This window comes from Micrasema longulum, unplaced genomic scaffold (assembly GCF_059751315.1).
Source record: "Micrasema longulum isolate JH-2025_06_02 unplaced genomic scaffold, ASM5975131v1 h1tg000739l, whole genome shotgun sequence".
Classification (NCBI taxonomy): Eukaryota; Metazoa; Arthropoda; class Insecta; order Trichoptera; family Brachycentridae; genus Micrasema; species Micrasema longulum.
In genome coordinates, this window is record NW_028277933.1 from 412,423 (window position 1) to 431,177 (window position 18,755).

Below are 18,755 nucleotides of genomic sequence, written 5' to 3' on the forward strand. Positions count from 1 at the left end.
ATTTCCTAGACTTCATCGCAAAACAACGTCACCGAGTACGATTTGGTTCTAACTTTATGTTCTGCTGGGGTGACTCGACCTTTTACCATTCAAATATCACCCGTCCGTTTTACTTGAATGTAATCTATGGCATTGTCTCTGTAATTTACCCTAGCTGATATATTATTAAGTAAATCACATTTAATAAAAAAAGGCATTATCACGCACTCGAGCAACAGAGATGTTTACAAACAATGGTATTTTATGGATTATGTTGTGTCAAAGTCACGTTACTTCCCTTTTGCATTAAATGTACGCGAAACAATATATTTATAGTACATGCAAATAATACAACTATTTAAATGAATACATTCTGGAAGCAAACATTATATATTTGCTTACCTTACGGCCTTTACATGTCTATACTCGGAACTTAAAAAGTTTGTATTTGATGAGAAAAAAATACACATCATGATTATATCTATTTTGGGCAAGTTATCGGATTTTCCTTGTAAAAAACCAATTTCAGTCATAATGCTATGGATGTTTATAAATGAAAACAAAAAAAAAAACAAAGGATAAGATGAAATTTAACTATAAAAAATAAATAAAAAGCCACAAGCCGCCCGCGTCAGAGTATCTCAGTATAGGATTTGAGTGAACGTAGGATATATAAGTCACGCGTGACGTCATCAACCCTTTTGGCCAGTTACGGGCCGTTTTATTTCTATCAAACTTTTAATAGGAAATTATAAATGAAAACATTCGTTTCAGAGTTTGATAGTAATATTGTTCCAATCGTAAAAATATTCTTTAAATACTGAATACATTAAAAATCATATCCCCAATTTATGAAAATACCCTATTGTAGATGAACATGGACACAATACGAGAATATCGGAACAATACCATATCCAACATTCCAATTCTCACACAAACACCCACCCACAACATATTTTACACACGCAAAATAACAGATTTATGTATATTTCTGTGGATAACTGTCATTGGTTTTGTTCTCTGTATATTTTGTTTGTTATAGTTTTTTGCATCTACTACTGTTGATATCCGCAGTAAATAAAGTTTCAAAAATAAGAAAAAACGGGACAAGGACAGTAGAGACTAATAAATCAGAGACTGAAATTATACAATAAACTACCAGACAAAATCAAACAAAAGACTGACAACCTTTACGATGATGTTTTCATACTATTTTTTTTGCACAACAGGCCAGGAGGCCCAATTACAGTGGTGAATTACATCGCAGAATACCCGGGCTTGATGAAAATCACATTTTAATTTATGTGTTTCTCACCGGGAATCGAACCCGGAACCTTCCGTGTGTGAGTCAAGCGTCTTGACCACTACACCACGGAGGCCGCGAATACAATAGAATATGAATTTAAAAAAGATAAATTAATTTGTTAAATTAATGTAATCTATAATGGTTGAGGCGGATGAAGAATACAATTATGCGTGTGAAACAGAACCGGAACCCTGGATGGCTCTCCAGAGAGCTCCGGGGGAGACTGTTGTTATGTACTATGGTGACCGCTGCCAGTCACGCGACTAGGCAGAAGACGGTGGATGTTCTATCATTTTACACACAATTCACTAAACTCATCCCGTGTGACCCGGAATATTGGAAACACAACCCTAAACCGAGGAAAGCACATCCAAATTTCGTAAAATTGTGATTCTGTTTCCCGGTCATCATAAGACTAATTATGGTTTCCGGGCACCTCTACCCGGAATGATCAGACGAAAATCAGGATCTGAATTATTTTGGCTGTAAATTAAACAATTTTATTAATTAATAAAAAAATATAGGTTTCGAGTAATTTCATAAATTGCCACAAAAATGTTAAGTATCAATTTCAAAATACAGAAACAGGACGTGCGAATTGAAGAATTATATTTTCCAGAAGTACTTTGAATAAATAATGTTAGTTGATCCAGAGAATATCTTGAACATATAATTTTTCATATTTTACCGTTTTTGTTTGTATATGTATTTTTTAATACTTTTGAAATGATTTTTTATGCTTTTTCATACTTTTTCAACCGGTATTGGGTACATATATTTTGTTAATTTTAAAAACTTTCATTCTTGTAATTTTTTAACATTTGCACTTTCATACTCGTTCAGCTTGTGGAAATGAAGCTCGTATTTTTAATATATATATTTTTTCTTTTATAGATTATATTATGTATATATCATTTTGAATTCATTTCCATACCTTCTACTATTATGTTTATTTTGTAATTTAAAAAAAATAAATTCACACCTTTAAATTTGTAGTGTATTATAATTTCTATTCTGCTTTTGTAAATAATGTTATAGTTTAAAATATAAAAAACGTCTGTAAATAAATATTGTTATCTGCATGTCCATGTTTTTACAAAAACGCCTTGGGAATATTATATAAAATTATGTGTAATATGTTTTAAATTTTAATAAAAAAAAAATATTGTGCATAATGTGAACAGACGGTTTAAATAGTTATCATAAAAGTGTGAAACAGTTTTGCTACAATGTAAATAAATGACAGTTCTTTTTACTTCTTTTTTGTTTATGGTCTTTTTCTCCCCCTTTTCACTGGAATGTTCCGAGACAGTTCTCTGTAGTATGCCATAGAGAAAAAACTGATACCTTGGAAATAAAATTATTTTATTTTAAAATTTTATAAAATTAATTAATGTGTTTTCAAATCAAATAAAAAATAGTTTTAATGAAATAATTAAAAATAGATAAAACATATTCACACTATAGTCAGCAAATTGATTATATTTTTGTAATTCCATTTTTTCCATACATTTTACATTCCTCGCTCAGTTTTCTTGCTCCCTTGAAAAACATAAAAAGGAGGTTTTGCTGTGTTTGGAATGGACTTTGTTCGTAAATTTGTTAGAATAAATAAATGGAAGTCCTCGATGGAATAAATAATACGTTCGTCCCCAGGTTCTAATTCACAACTCGGAAGAGAGAGAAGTCCCGACCGGCCGAGAATTAGCTGAGAAGTATAAGCACCTGTGTCCCCCGTACGTTTACAAAGATGGTAAGTAATATCACAGTTTCTCTCTAGGTATGATATTGGTAGCAACATCATATCTGCCTGCTGTCTGCTCTTAGGACGTAGAGCTCGTAGGACGTAAGGCTCGTTCTGTAATTTTCTCTTCTAGACACGGCGAGACAAATGTTAAATAGAACAAACAAACAAACCATCGCGCCGTTTCTCTGTGGGGGTAGGCAGAGAGAACAGAATGCCACATCACTCTGTATTTGTATACAGACTTCGCTTCCTCTACATTCATACATCTTCTCATGCACGCAAGCCGATTATTTTTTTTTATTTCAAAATACAAAAATGTACAAAACATAATTGTATTCCCACGAGTTAGCAAACTCATTCTGGGAATTCTGACTTGACATGTCCATCTTCAAGTATTTGATAAACTTGATCGTGCCATGCCTTTCTCGGTCTTCCTCGTTTTCTGCATCCATCAACATTCGCATCGTAGATCCTTTTAGCCGTTCTTTCTCTGTCCATTCGCTCTACCCGTCCAAACCAACATAGCACCCCTTGATTCTGTTGATAATGCATGTCCTCAGCTTTACGCAGTTCATGGACCTCGACATTTGTGCACCTATCATACATCGTTTTACCACACATTTGCCTGAGGGATTGCATTTCGGCAACGTTTAACCTACTTTCATCATCATTTTTCCAATTCCATACTTCGCTCCCATACATTAGAGTTGGCACTAGAACTCCATTGTGAACTGCTAGTTTGGCCTCCTGCGGTAATCATTTGTTTACCAAAGTAGATTTCAGTGCACCGTTCACCCTGTTCCCGGCACTCATCTTCCTTTCAATGTCTTTTCATCCCTAGTAAACATACTTCCCAGATACACAAATTCAGCTACCTGGTTCAGAATGAGTTAAATAGAAAACTTAATAAAATTATAATTCCTTATAAAATTCCATATTTAAAGCTTTTCGTTTTCAATAGGTAATCACATACTATGGATACCAATGAACACACGTGAAATGGATTGAGAAAAATTAATGTATTTTCAAAATCAATATGGATGTTATATGGAGAAATGTTTTCTTACATAACTTTTAAATAAAATTATTAAAAAATATGTCTACGCAAAAACGTGACATGTTTGACCCTGACAATTGTGACTTCAAGATTTGTGACGATGTTTTATTTCAATTTAAACGGTAACAAACAAAGTTCAAAATTCAACCGAATCGCGATGTATTAGGGGCGTGGCCAATTTAAAATTATAAATTCAAACATATTTTTTATGCTACGAAAAAAAAAATTTTTTTGCTCGAAAGTATTTAATTAATTTATATTTGCAAAAATAAAAAAGCGATATTTCTCTATTCAATGAGAAGTTATTATTAGACTGGACCGATGTAGACGTGCGAACCACGAGCTCACTGCGTGATATCTTGTGATTGGCCCATTTCACAGCATGCCAAAAATCTACAGCTTATGATAAAATAATATAGGGTGTATTGATATTCCTTGTATTTTTTTAATATTATACGAGCTGAACCTGGCAATGCTTTGCTATTGCTAGATTTGAGTACATACTCGTAAATACAACCCCCCTTTTTATGTTTTTCAAGAGAGCAATAAAAAAAGTGTAAAACTGAGGAAAATGCTCAAGTAAGGATGTGAAAAGTGTATGGAAAAAATAGGAATTACATAAAAAAAAAAATTTCTATACTATAGTGTAGCAAATTAATTCCAGAAAAGTTGTAAAAACGGTGATAATTGGGGATGGTTAATATTTTTTTTTGGCTATTTTCAATGATATTTTGTATTTTTTCAAACCATATTATGTAATCTAGTTTTTTATTTGATTTAAAAACAGCGTGTTAAAATTATTTAATGTGTATAAAATTTTAATTTGCATAAAATAACCACAATATTTTTCCACTAAATGTTGGGAAATTTTATTTATATTATATATGGTATCACTTTTTTTCTATGGCATCATCAAAAACATAGATCGATGCAAAATTGTTTCACACTTTTATGACAACTTTTAAACCATCTTTTTTTACAACTTTCAATATTTCTATTGTTATGTTTTAAACATCGCAATTTAATTATATTTTCTGATTTTTACAGCCAAAATGACGTTTTTTTTTTGTCAATTACACTGCACCTGCTTTGAATTTAGGTCAAGACAATAATTTATCCTTTATTATTTGTTTACCTTTTTTATTCTTTATTCGCGTGACACACGCGGCGGCGCACAGGCCGCGGCATCATTATTAGATATAATTTTGTCTTTTTTGACACATCAAATGAATTCTGAAAATTTTTAAACGTAAAACCGGGGTGATGAAAAATGTAAAAAAAAAGTTAATTGGGGGAATATTTGTACGAGAATGTATGAAGGAAAATGGGTCCTGAACATTCCGGTGTAAAAAGTGGAAAAACATAAAATTGAGGAATGTAAAAACGAGGTTTTACTGTATTAAATGTGTTAAATGAACACGATAAAAAAAATTATATAAATTATTGTGTTCAGTTGAAATTAGATATGTACACGAACATGATTATTTTTGTATTTAGGATTACATAAATTGCGAGGATATGCGGTGATGGGGAATTTTGATAAACAGGTATTTGAACATTGTTTTCCTGTCACCGTCTTGAAGATGCCTCCCCGATGCTATGCAAAAAAGACAACTGCATTTCGGACCTTTTATGCGAATCGACGTTTCGTTGATAAGTAGGAACCCATTCTTGGCTAATGCAACCTTGGTGAACATTTACGCTCGTAACTTTTTTTCTACTCGAAGAATTGATGATGTTAAGAGCTATAAATATGCTCGTAGTAAAGATCCTCATTTTGCTGAAAATCGCACGTAAATCAGTCTTTTATTATACATAAATTTAATTATTTAATGCCAGGCAAACACAATAATCAGTACACCACAAGGCCGACTAATCTCCGCTCGATTTCCTTTTGCTGGATTTTTATCCGAGAGTAGTCGCTGATTAAATTTCAAATAATTATAAAAGAGTGTAATAAATGTCAATCCACCCTAATTTTACCGTGTCGTATGGATTTTGTCGATACGTGTGAAATAGGCTATTCTCTTGTCAGATATCACGCCGCTGGTTTGTTTATCTAGAAATTCTAGTATCAATGAACAGACAGTAAGAGTTTTTTTATCAGGTCACCGGCTTAATTAAATATTGTTTTAGTATTTTTGTTGATTTGTGGTCATCGGTTTCTTCAGCGTCAGTGAGCCTAGAAAGCGCCATCGCCCTACTGCACCGCTACTGCACTACCCTTCCGCAGGACATGTTTACGGTGCTGCAGCCCGAGTGGTACCAGGCCCCCGTGGAGCCTAACCTCCAGCAGATCACCGTCCTACTGCCGCTGTCCAGCCCCTGCAAGGATCCCATCAAGGTACAGTGTCAGTTCAGGCCCTGGAGGTGTGGTCCCGGTCATCCCCTTCGCTAAATGTCAACATGATTTGCAGGGAGTCCCTATGATGGGGAAGAAGAATGCAAAGAGGGCTGCAGCCCTGAAGGCCTGCGAAGTTCTGCACAAAGCCGGAGAACTCGACGATAAATTGCTGCCGAAAGATAGGTATACAATTGTTTTATTTTATTGAAATGAAAACAGATTTATTTTCAAAAATGTCAACTCAATGTCAATGTCCCAAACCTAAATTTGTTGCAACAGAAGGAAAACATTTTTAAAAGGGAATATGAAAGTCTACGCATTGACAGGACTCATGACCTGTCATTGACTGGTAAGTGGTCACTTTACGGTTTACACAACGTTTACCATTCTGCCCAAGTAATAGAGCTGAAACCTTTATTATGAGGGTAATATTCATCCGGCTGAACTAATTCACCTACTAGACAACCCCTGAAAACAGTTTCTATACTTTTTATTCCAGTTAGTTTACTCAGCAAATGTATGTTCAAATGTTTGTAGACAGGCTGGATGAAAAAATGAAAAAAAAATGTTTTCTTACGCGCAGTAAAAATTAGAGCTTAAAATTATAATGCAAAGTTTCTTGAAAATGTACAAACAACACATTTTTTTCAACAAAATATTTTTATAAAAACAAAGTACAGGTAAACGCCATTTTGCGCCGGTTTGATTTACGCCGATTCACAATTACGCCGGCACCAACCGGCATAAGTAGACACCGCGATTCTAATAGCAGACACACTTTTATACATTGTTTTATTCTATTACCGTGTACGCGAGCTGCCTATTTTGTGTATGAAATTGTTTCCAAGTTGGTTTTCGTTTTTAAGAATAAAAAGGTATGATTATATTTTTTATTTTATAAATTATTGAAATCAAAATAATATTCAAATATTTGTAGTTTATGCTACGATTTAGCAAGAAAGGAAGCAACAATCAAAACATGAAATTGGATGCTTTTTTTTTTTAAAAAGTGAGAATTTAATTTAGTACCGACGAACTGGTGAGTTATTGTTTATTATAAAAAAATTCATTATTTATTTATATATTTTGTAAACGAATTTAAACTGTATTTATTAAATACATTTAAATTTTATTTTGCATGTATATAGGATATGTATTAAATAAAAAACAAACAAACCATCACGCTGTTTCACCGTAAGGGTAGGCAGAGAGGATGGAACGCCACAACACTCTATCTTTGCATACAAATCTCGCTTCCTCTACATTCATACATCTTCTCATGCACGCGTGCCGATTATTCCGACTTTTGACATGTCCATCTTTAAGTATTTGTTGGATTTGGTCATGCCATGTCTTCCTCTATTTCTGCATCCATCAACATTCGCATTGTAAATATTCTTAGCCATTCTTTCGCTGTCCATTCGCTCTACATGTCCAAACCAGCGCAGAGCTCCTTTCTTGATTTTGTCGATAATGCTCGTCTCAGCCTTACATAATGCACGGATCTCAACATTTGTGGATCTATCGTACATAGTTTTACCACACATTCGCCTGAGAGATCGCATTTCGACAGCATTCAGCCTACTTTCATCCCTGTTTTTCCAAGTTAGTGTTTTTTTTTTCTTTTTTCGTTTCTTTTCTTAATTATTTTATAAGTAAAAAATATTTCTCTTTATCATTTTTTTTTACATCATTATATACTTTTATACATAAACATATACTACTTACCTAAATATTAGTTTTCAATAATAATACATATATATATATATATTTTTTTAATGTTATTCAAAATTTGCTTCTTAGTTATTTTTTTAATTGGTTCAAATTATTTCTAATACCAAATTATCTTTTTTTATCCATAATTCTACAACTGGTAATATTTTATTATTTTATCTATATAAACTATTTTATATTTCTTAGACTTTCTAAATTAATCATATTGTTTTAAATGCTCTGTATTACTTATAATTATGCTTACATGTATGTATATTTAATTGTATTTGTAACGAATATGTAAAAGGCACTAAGTGCCGTTTATTTCAATAAAATAAAAATAAAATAAATAAAAATAAAAATAAGTCCATACTTCGCTCCCATACATCAGGGACGGGACCAGGACTCCGCTGTGAACTGCCAATTTTGCCTCTTGCGACAAACATTTATTTGCCAAGGTCGATTTAAGTGCACCGTTTACTCCGTTCCCGGCACTCGCCCTCCTTTCAATATCTTTCTCAGTCATTAAATAAACATGTTAAATTGTCCTTAGAATGTTACACGGAACCTAACCTTATGAAAAATGAAAAAATATCTTACATTATATTTGTGTTCATTTGCTCTCGGAATAGAACCCCGGTGTAAAACGACGTTTACCTGTATTTTGAACGACATCACTAGCTCATATGAATCAACCGATAATGAGAGAGTCGTAGAAGATTTCAAGTTTAAAGTAAGACGACGGGCCAATCGGCAGAACTAGCCGAGAAGAAGTGGAAGAGAATTTGAGACGTCACACGTGGAGTGATTTCAGAAATACTGAACTTTAAAAAATCATAGCGCTTCATAATACAATGTATAATTTTTGGCTTAATAGTCCATTAACAAATTTTAAAAAACAAAGTTCTGTATTTTATTCGACAACACCGACATTGTTTCTTCTGTTCGTCTCCAGCTGGTGTAGGAGCTCCTCTGACACCCTACAAACTCCCGATATTCCTATCTTCATGATGTATGCATAAATATAGACCGGATGATTTGTACAAATATAGGCTGGATGAACACACGGAGCTAGACCTAGACAAGTTGTTTTTCTCCCACTGGATCCCGGAACTGCCACAAAGCGAGGACGGCCCGAAACTTGGGACCAAGAAAAACACACGAACATACGGAAAGAAGGTAATTTGATTCTAAATATCTAACAATTTAATATTATTATATAGAAACCGGTCACTGGTTTTTTCAAATTTGTGGATTGACAATTTATTGCATTTTTAAAATGGTAACGAAGATTATCCATCAGATACAAATCAGGCAGCCTCCATGGCATAGTAATTAAGGCAATCGAGTCGCTCACGGAATGTTCCGGGTTCGATTCCATTTATTTTAAAACATGATTTTTAATTCAATCACTATAATTGGGCCTTCTAGCCAGCCTGTTGTGGTGCAAAAAAAAAAAGTTTATTTATAAACATATTTTATAATAGACAATTGAGATATCCAAAACCTTCCACATATCTCTCTACGCCACCTGAGTAGTAAGCACATACCAGAAAATGTAAACTGGGAGTCCGGTGTATTGAAACTTTATGCCTGTGTTTTGTGTCACTTTACGCCTCTTAACAACTAAGCAAAAAAGCCGTGGATTTTACTTGTCAGCCATCAGTCAATGATTGCCTGGCTTTAAATACTTGTTCCGTTGTATTGTGGGTATAGTTCCCGAAGTGTCTGCGTGGGAAGAGCGAGGAACGCTCGTACTTCGTGCACGGGATCACAATGCGGGCCGTTCGGGAGAAGAAGGAGTGCGCGAGCCTGTATGAGCTGCTGGAAGACGAGGCCGGCCTGTGCGTGCTCACGCAACATCCCCTGCCGCTCCTGTGCCCCTTCTCGCTGTACCTTAGCTCTGGCGAGATCAAGCTGGAGATTCTGCCCAACCAGGACTTGCTCCAACTGACGGAACCGCAGTTTCAAACTCTTAAAAGGTAACGGAAGAATAGAGGACGTAATATTATAGAGTCATTTCATACCATTTAACATTTATCACGTTTATTTATAACTCCAAACTCGCAGGAACATGGCTGATGCCATTTTTATGTATAAAACTTTGAATAACATGATAGATTGCCCTAAGATTCTATTACTCATTAATTATAGAGTCCCAGTAACGCAGACCAGAAACCAATATCTATTTAAAATTTCTAAATGTTCCACTAAATCTTTTTAAAATTCATTTGTAAATAGATTGAATTTTCAGAAATTATTAACTGTAAGTGGCCCAATCACAAGTATGTATTTACCGATGGTTCGCAATCAAATAATGGCGTTGGCGCTTCCTTTCTTTGTGAACAAGACAATTTATTTGGTATTTTTAAACTCCCTTCTTTACTCTAATTTTAATGCTGAATGCATAGCAATTCTGGAATCTTTAATCCATATTGAAAAAATGAACTATTCGCAGTCCGTTATTTTTACTGATTCACTCAGCTGCTTAAAATTACTTCAGTCATCCCCATTCAGTTCTAACTTTTCAATTATCATTTGTAATATTTTTGCTTCTCTTTTTAAATTATATCAATGCGCCAAAAATATTGTTTTCGTTAAAGTTTGTTTTTAAAGTTCATTAAATAAATTTATACCTGTTTTTAGTTTTGGATGTTTCAAATAGAAATGACTTTCGCGTAAGTATGCATAACTGCAATCGCTAAAAGTTCTTCGCTATCCATGTTAGATTATAATATTTTGCCCTGATTGAACACAATATTTTTCACAACATTTGGTATGCGTTAGATGCTATAGTCTCATCTGACAATCGGAAGCAAAATATATTGACCTTTTTTGCACCACTGAAATGTCTACTCAAGTACTCAATATAATTCATGTCATGTTGCAGTTTTCACTGGCTGATATTCAACGAGGTGCTGTGCATCCAGAAGGCGTTCATGGCGTGGGACGAGACGGGCGGCGACTACTGCTTCTTGGTGGGGGCGGGGCGCGGCCTCTCCCTGGACTGGGCGACCATGGAGCGCCACGAGCGCCTGGAGCCGTGCCGAGAGCCGCCGGTGACCGCGCGCCGCGCCACCCCAGCCGATTCGCTCGCCTACGAGGCCCGCGTGGTCGAGCCCTGGTACAGGACGAGCGACAACACTAGGCAAGGAATAACTTTACGCTTGTATGACAGTCGTCGCGTAGACGTGGTGAACTGCCGGTGGGGGCGGAGTTAACCTCCTACGTGTACCATCGGTATTAGGACGATTATGGTATTCGCTTAATACCTACTAGATACCAAATAGTAAGATATTATAACTGCCCTCCGCACGAGATGTATCAATTCAATCTCAAAACCAATTTACGAGTCATAACTGGAAGCTCTATCGTCCCTAATTCCACCTCAATTTCAAGAAACACTTCCTTTTTTTTTTTTTTTTTTTTTTTTTTTTTATATAGGAGTTGCTTTATTATTTACCTTGCTTATAATATACAAGGTTTATATTTCAAAAGTGGATTTTTCTGCAATTAAATTTCTTTAAATTGATCTAAACTGTTGGGATCAGGAGGGATATACTAATGTGGGCCAATCAGGAACTTCTCAGCATTTGCTTATGTGGAGAGGAAACCACTCAAAACTCTTCAGGAGAAGCCGGCCTGTTGGCAGTAGTCAACAGGCCTTCCGTTCCACTAGAGGAGTGTTCGGCATTTTCTTCCCTACTTTGGTTTATTTTACCAAAAATTTTTGGTAAAAATAAACACTTCCTTTCCAGCGGGGTGGTTTAAGACTGGAATAAATTCCTAAGCCGAGCTGTCCATTCCATTTCGGTCACCAGTTAAAAAACTAAGGGTTTAAAGGATGCTATTTTGAAAGAAGAACTTGGACAAAAAGTAGCACACGAGATATAGGTGCACCAGCAAAGGCTGCCTGCCTATTAAAAAAATAATAATTTGGGTTTTGTGGGGGACTAATTGTGTTATGGCAAAAGCAAATTTCGCGTGAGTTCTAAAGGGTCATGTTAGGATCTGTGTCAAAGTTTCGCCAGTATTGTCTTGGTAATTTAACGTACTTTTGTATTTTAGTGGGTGTGAAGGTGAAATACGGCGACGTGTTGGTATTGCCGAAAGTGTAATGAGTCAGCTGTTGAAGATTTGGAAGAATCTTAGTATAAACATTAAGGAGACATGTGAAGGCCTCGGTTTTCTCAGTGTTCATGTACGGTGTGGAGCGTTGGACACTGAGAGAATCTGAAAAGAAAAAAAATCGAAGCTTTCAAAATGTGGTGTTTGCGGCGAATGCTGCAGATTACGTAGACAGCCAGATTTACAAATATACTCCAGGAACTAGACAAAAGAGAAAGATTTGCATCCACGCGAGAGAAAAGAATCCTGCAGTTCTTTGAACATATTTCTAGGGGGAACTCTTGATAGTTTGGAGGGAGACTGTCCACAGATGAGCCATGCCGGGGAGTCAGGCGCAATCACCATCCTCAGACATGAGGCACGGATCGAAGACCGAGAGATTTTAGAATACTTAACATTGTTTGAGTGCGTGTTGTATCGGACGAATTCTGTCGCTAACCTAACCTTACCGTACTTTCCACAGACACATAGTGACCCGAGTTTGCAGCCACATGAGCCCATCCTCCACGTTCTCGGAGCCGTCCCGGGGAACGTTCGCCGACTACTTCTTTACACAGTACGGACTCACTGTCCTGGGGCCCGCTAACCAACCGCTGCTGGAGGTGCTTACCTAACCCGACTTTACCCTGTATGAACTCGCCCATCCTAACTTCACCCGACCTAACTTCACCCGACCTGACTTCACCCGACCTGACTTCACCCGACCTGACTTCACCCGACCTGACTTCACCCGACCTGACTTCACCCGACCTGACTTCACCCGACCTGACTTCACCCGACCTGACTTCACCCGACCTGACTTCACCCGACCTGACTTCACCCGACCTGACTTCACCCGACCTGACTTCACCCGACCTGACTTCACCCGACCTGACTTCACCCGACCTGACTTCACCCGACCTGACTTCACCCGACCTAACTTCATCTCCAACAATGGCGCACTGCACCTTATTAAATCTAATCTAACCTCACTTCCTTACCTCCTATTTGTGTGCATTAAAAAATGTTTTCTTCTAATTTGGCTATTTTCCGATGAATTAAACATACTAAATTAAACTAATTGAAATGTAAAATAACCTTCATTTGGTATTGTGTTAAAATGTGCTACGTAATATTTTATAAGTATTTCATGAAAATGAAATGAAAAATAAACTTGATCTGGTTATAATGTATTCCTTACAAGGAAATATTATTTTTTGTGTTCACTATAAAAGTGAGATATTCTGAATCAGGTAGAAGAATTTGTGTATCTGGGAAGTATCTTTACTAGGGATGGAAACACCGAGAAAGATATTGAAAGGGTGGTGAGTGCCGGGGACAGGGTGAACGGTGCACTGAAATCTTTTTTGGCAAACAAATATTTATCTCGGGAGGCTAAACTAGCAGTTAACAATGGAGTTCTAGTGCCAACTCTAATATTTGGGAGCGAAGTATGGAATTGGAAAAATGATGATGAAAGTAGGTTAAATGCTGTCGAAATCGATCCCTCGGGTGAATGTGTGGTAAAACGATGTATGATAGGTGCACAAATGTGAGATCCGTGAACTGTGTAAGGCTGAAATATGCATTATCGACAGAATCAAGAAAGAGGTTCTGCGTTGGTTTGGATAGGTAGAGCGAAAGAACGGCTAAAAGGATCTACGACCCGAATGTTGAAATATGCAGAAAACGAAGAAAGACTGAGAAAGACATGGCACGATCAAGTCCATCAAATACTTGAAGATGGACATGTCAAAAGTAGGAATAATCGGCGTGCGTGCATGAGAAGATGTATGAATGTAGAGGAACTGAGGTCTGTTTGCAAAAATAGAGTGATATGGCGTTCTATCCTCTCTGCCCACTCCTACGGAGAAACGACGTGATGGTTTTTTGTTGTTATACAATATAAACGCAGTATACCTACAGACAGACTATGCCTCATTGGGATTTTTTTGTTCATTTTTATATAAAACAAATTGTGTATTCTTTCATTAAAATAAAATATTTAGTTTTTAACCGCTTATTTTAAAAAATACAATTACCAACTGGTTTTTTTCAACTCAACTTTATTAAGATCTAGTTAAAAATTAAATGTAAATCGTGTTTTATTTTATTTTGTGTGTCTTAAGTCCAATACATAAATAGAGGTAACAAATTATCAATAAGCACCCTCGATAAAGGAGCATGTGTTGCTCCAAAACCGGTCGGTAATTGAATTAAAATAATAAGTGATTAAAAACAGAGTTAACGAGTGTTGTTATTTTAATTATAATGAATACCTACAAAGTGAATGCTTCAAATGTAGATTTGTGTGGTGTATTTGCAGGTGAATTACCTTAGCAATAAGATGAACGCATTGCTCCCTCGCACCATGTTGGCGAGCAGCTTGAGTAACAACAGCAAGACACGCTTCGCCCACAGCGTTGACGGCCACAGAGCGGGGAACCTGTACCTCATTCCCGAGTTTTGTACCGTCTACTCCTTCCCCGGAGTTCTATGGCTGAAGGCGACACTTTTGCCCTCGATTCTGCATCGGTATGTCCCTACTTACTCTGCTTGGCAGGCATCGGTCTTTATAATTACATGCCGTAAAACATAGAATTACCTTAGCAATAAGATGAACGCATTGCTCCCTCGCACCATGTTGGCGAGCAGCTTGAGTAACAACAGCAAGACACGCTTTGCCCACAGCGTGGACGGCCACAGAGCGGGGAACCTGTACCTCATTCCCGAGTTTTGTACCGTCTACTCTTTCCCCGGAGTTCTATGGCTGAAGGCGACACTTTTGCCCTCGATTCTGCATCGGTATGTCCCTACTTTGCTTGGCAGGCATCGGTCTTTATAATTACATGCCGTAAAACCTCATTTTTACATTTTCCTGCTTTTCACGTCTAAATGTTCAAGTCCCCTTTTCCTGCATACATTCTCGCACAAATATTCCCCCTAATGAGGAACTTCAGCCCTACGGGAAATTGGATACAAAAAATGTTTTCTTACGTGGGGTAAAAATTAGAGCATTAAATTGTACAGCAAAGTTTCTTGAAAATGTACAGAAAAAATAATAAAAAATATTTTGATAAAAACGCACTACTTTAAATGACGTCACTGGTTCATGTGAATCAACCAACGTCTGAGAGCTATGGAAGATTTCCGGTCTGCTTGTCGCTTCTGGACCAATGGGAAGAACTGAATGAGAATAAGCGCAAATGAACCTCTGACGTCACACGCGGAGTTATTTCAGAAATACAAAACTTTAAAAAATTGTAGCACCGATGATAAAAATTTGAAAAAAACCACTGAACTTCCTCATTGACATTTTCCATCTCCCCGGTTCTATCTTTAGAAATTCATTTCATGTGTCAAAAAGCCAAAGTTATGTCAATCTGAAAACGGTATCTTGCGCCACTGCTAAAGAATAAAAGCTGGTAAACAACTCATTATTGTCTTAAACTAAATTCAAAGCAGGTGCACTGTAATTGACCCTTTTGTCTAGTTTCTTCCTTTGGGGTTAGTTATCATTTGTATAGAACGCCATATTTACATGTCACTAAATTGTGACATGTAAACCCATCACCTTTTATAACACGTTTCAGTAATTCTGCATCGTTGTTGACTTCATTTAGTGACACCTCGTATTCGCCGCTGTTTTTGTTCAAAATTCAAAAATTTTGGAACAAATATTGCTGCCATGCGTTTCATACTCAAAACATTTGAAAAAAATTCATGGCATGAGCCAATCGATATGCCAACATCATCAGCGACTTCTCTGATTGTGATTCAGCAATCGTTCATAGCCATTTCATTGACTTTTTCATCGGTTGTTGATGTGCTGGGGTGTCAGGGCCATCTTGCAAACGCTTATATACCACTTTAAACTCTTTTTTTACTCATAGCAGACTCACCATAGGCTTTTGTTAACATTTCACACACTTTGTTACACTTTTACTTCATTTTTACACAAAATTTGATACAAACTCTTTGATACATTATTTTAACAAAAAAAAATCGCCGAGCTAATAAAAACACATCTTACCTTAGCGGCTGCCACAGATAAAGTAAATAATGAATACAGCTGAAAATTCGAGCATACTTCAGTGGCATGTATACCAACATAACTAAAAGAAAATTTGACAATCGGACTCTCCAAACCTGCAAAATTAAAAAATTCCCGTCATTTTCTGAACACATCTCGTATATACTTTCTGTACATTTAATCCGTTTTTTGTAAAGAGCCCTCTAGACGTTTATGAATAGTAAATAAATAAATAAACATGTGGACGGTATGAAGAATACACTTCCGTGTGTCAAATAGAACCAGGGCTGGTATTCTGAACACTCACGGGGGTAGGGAACGTGTTGAATCGGGTTGTGGTACCGTGGCTAGTGTCTCGGAACTTACGGCTCAAAAGTCCGTGGCTCGAATCCCACTCTACCTTACCTCAATTCCCATTTTCTTATAGTGAGTTATTTACAACTCGTTGAAAATGGCCCTCAAAATTAAATATTTGGGTAAATCATAAGAACGCAAATATTTCTTTTTTTTTAAAATATTTACATATAATTTACACGCTACCCCCGCCGGATCATTCAGAATCGCACTGAGAGCCGGGACGAGTGTTTTTCACTTTAAGACTACTGTAGGTTGATTCCCGACAAATTTTCCCATTGCAATATTTCATAGTCACTGGACTAAAGCGTGAAGGGTAAGTTTGTGTTTATCAGAAATGATCGCTGGTATGCCGCAATCACATGGCCCTATCCACTACTATGTATGAAAAAGGAATGATGATGATGATTGTCCTTTTAAACACATTTACTGTGACTGCGTCCAAAGTGGGAGCGACTTAATTACATGTGCATTTGGAAAAAATCAGTAAATTTCATAAAACAAATAAAAGAGAAAAGTATCATCGCAAGTAAAATAAATGTTTTATAGATTTTTTTCTCAATTGTAAAATATTTTTTTTAAAATGAATTGTAGCATGTATGAATGTATCATCCTAATTAATGTATTAAATAAAATTTATTTTCAGAATGACAATGCTACTTCAAGCCGAGGAGTTGCGGACTACCATCGCCGCTGAAGCCGGTCTCGGTTATGTCCAGCTACCGACTGGTAAACACGATCCATATTAATTGCCTTTTCATTTTAAAGACATTTAAACCATTGAGCACCAATGACACTTTTTCTCAAATACTTTCGACTTAAACAGATTACACATTGAAAGAAAAAACATTTTAGTAAGATTTTTCAAGGACAGTCGCCTGATGATCATGCTGCCGGGGAGTGTTATTTATAGATTTCCAATGAGGAAGTTCAGTGCTACAAAAAAATAGATCTCAAAAGTGTTTTCTTACTCACTGTAATAATTAGATCATTTAATTTAACTCTCAGATGTATGAAAAAATAAATAAAAATGAACTACTATAATGACTTCACAAGTTCTTCTAAATCAATCAATGATAGACTGTTGTGATAGATTTCTGCTTTCCGGGAAACCATCCCACCAATCAGAACAACTCACTGAAGAGAACTAGTGACGTCACGTTCGGAGTAATAAACAATGACGCCACCTTTAAAAATCGTAGCGATGATAATATGCATAAATTTATATATATATATTTTTTTTTTTTTGCTTAGTTTGATAGTCAAACGAAGCTTTTTCAAAAGATGAAGAACTTGGATAAAAAGCAGTACACGAGATATAGGCGCATCGGCAAAGGCTGCCTGCCTATAACCAATAATAATAATAATAATGCTGATGCTGCAAAATCAATCGAAAATTAATACAACTTTCCGTCAAAGAGGATTGGTCTACTTCTCCATTTAAGTGTACAACCTACTTCCATTGTCCATGTGGGGTTCATAGTCCATAATCGATGACACACGTGCTAAAACATTTTACCTGAAATAGTGCGATGACAGATGAAGCAATATCATCATTTTCTATAGAATCCAATACAACAAATTATGCTACTCTAATAGTATTGCACAAAAAGACGAGAGCATCGTTCTGCCAGTACATTAACACCGTCCCTACCATCGAGATATGAACAACAAAGGAACGCGATCTATAAAAAGACCACAGGGCGCAGTCAGTCCTGCCAGCCCGAAGACGCTCTTCAACCCATCATTGCCGTAACACTCGCGCAACACAATTCACTATTTATTTGCCATGTAATAAATACGCATTAACCTGCAACCTCGTGTCTTCTCTGCTGATCTCTGACTGGGGTAGGCGCTCCAACCCTCGGCAACCAGAATCCTACATCCGTAAGGACGATTAGTAAATACTATCACTGTTAAATTGCTATTAAGGAATGGATAATGCAGTTATGATGCGCACGGATTGATCGTAACTTAGATTGTTCACCATCATTATATATTGTAGTATACGCCTTGTAAGTAAAAGTTGATGGCCCTGAGCATCTCGGCATATAATTAGATTAAGATGGGCTGGAAATGCACAGCAAATGCCCCAATTACGCGTCCCTAAATGAC

At 36.4% G+C, this 18,755-nt stretch overlaps 1 protein-coding gene across 2 annotated transcripts in view; it reads left to right on the forward strand.

Moving 5' to 3' along the window:
• The window catches only part of Dcr-2 (Endoribonuclease Dcr-2), a 57,718-nt gene that overhangs the window by 21,067 nt on the left and 17,896 nt on the right, over positions 1–18,755 (forward strand). For both annotated transcript variants that reach the window (XM_088230168.1, XM_088230169.1), the window contains 9 exons: positions 2,942–3,038; positions 6,261–6,433; positions 6,507–6,616; positions 9,199–9,325; positions 9,863–10,128; positions 11,037–11,294; positions 12,738–12,876; positions 14,580–14,788; positions 17,287–17,369. In XM_088230168.1, coding sequence (XP_088086294.1) covers positions 2,942–3,038; positions 6,261–6,433; positions 6,507–6,616; positions 9,199–9,325; positions 9,863–10,128; positions 11,037–11,294; positions 12,738–12,876; positions 14,580–14,788; positions 17,287–17,369 — 1,462 coding nt within the window. The remainder of the gene's footprint in view (positions 1–2,941; positions 3,039–6,260; positions 6,434–6,506; positions 6,617–9,198; positions 9,326–9,862; positions 10,129–11,036; positions 11,295–12,737; positions 12,877–14,579; positions 14,789–17,286; positions 17,370–18,755) is intronic.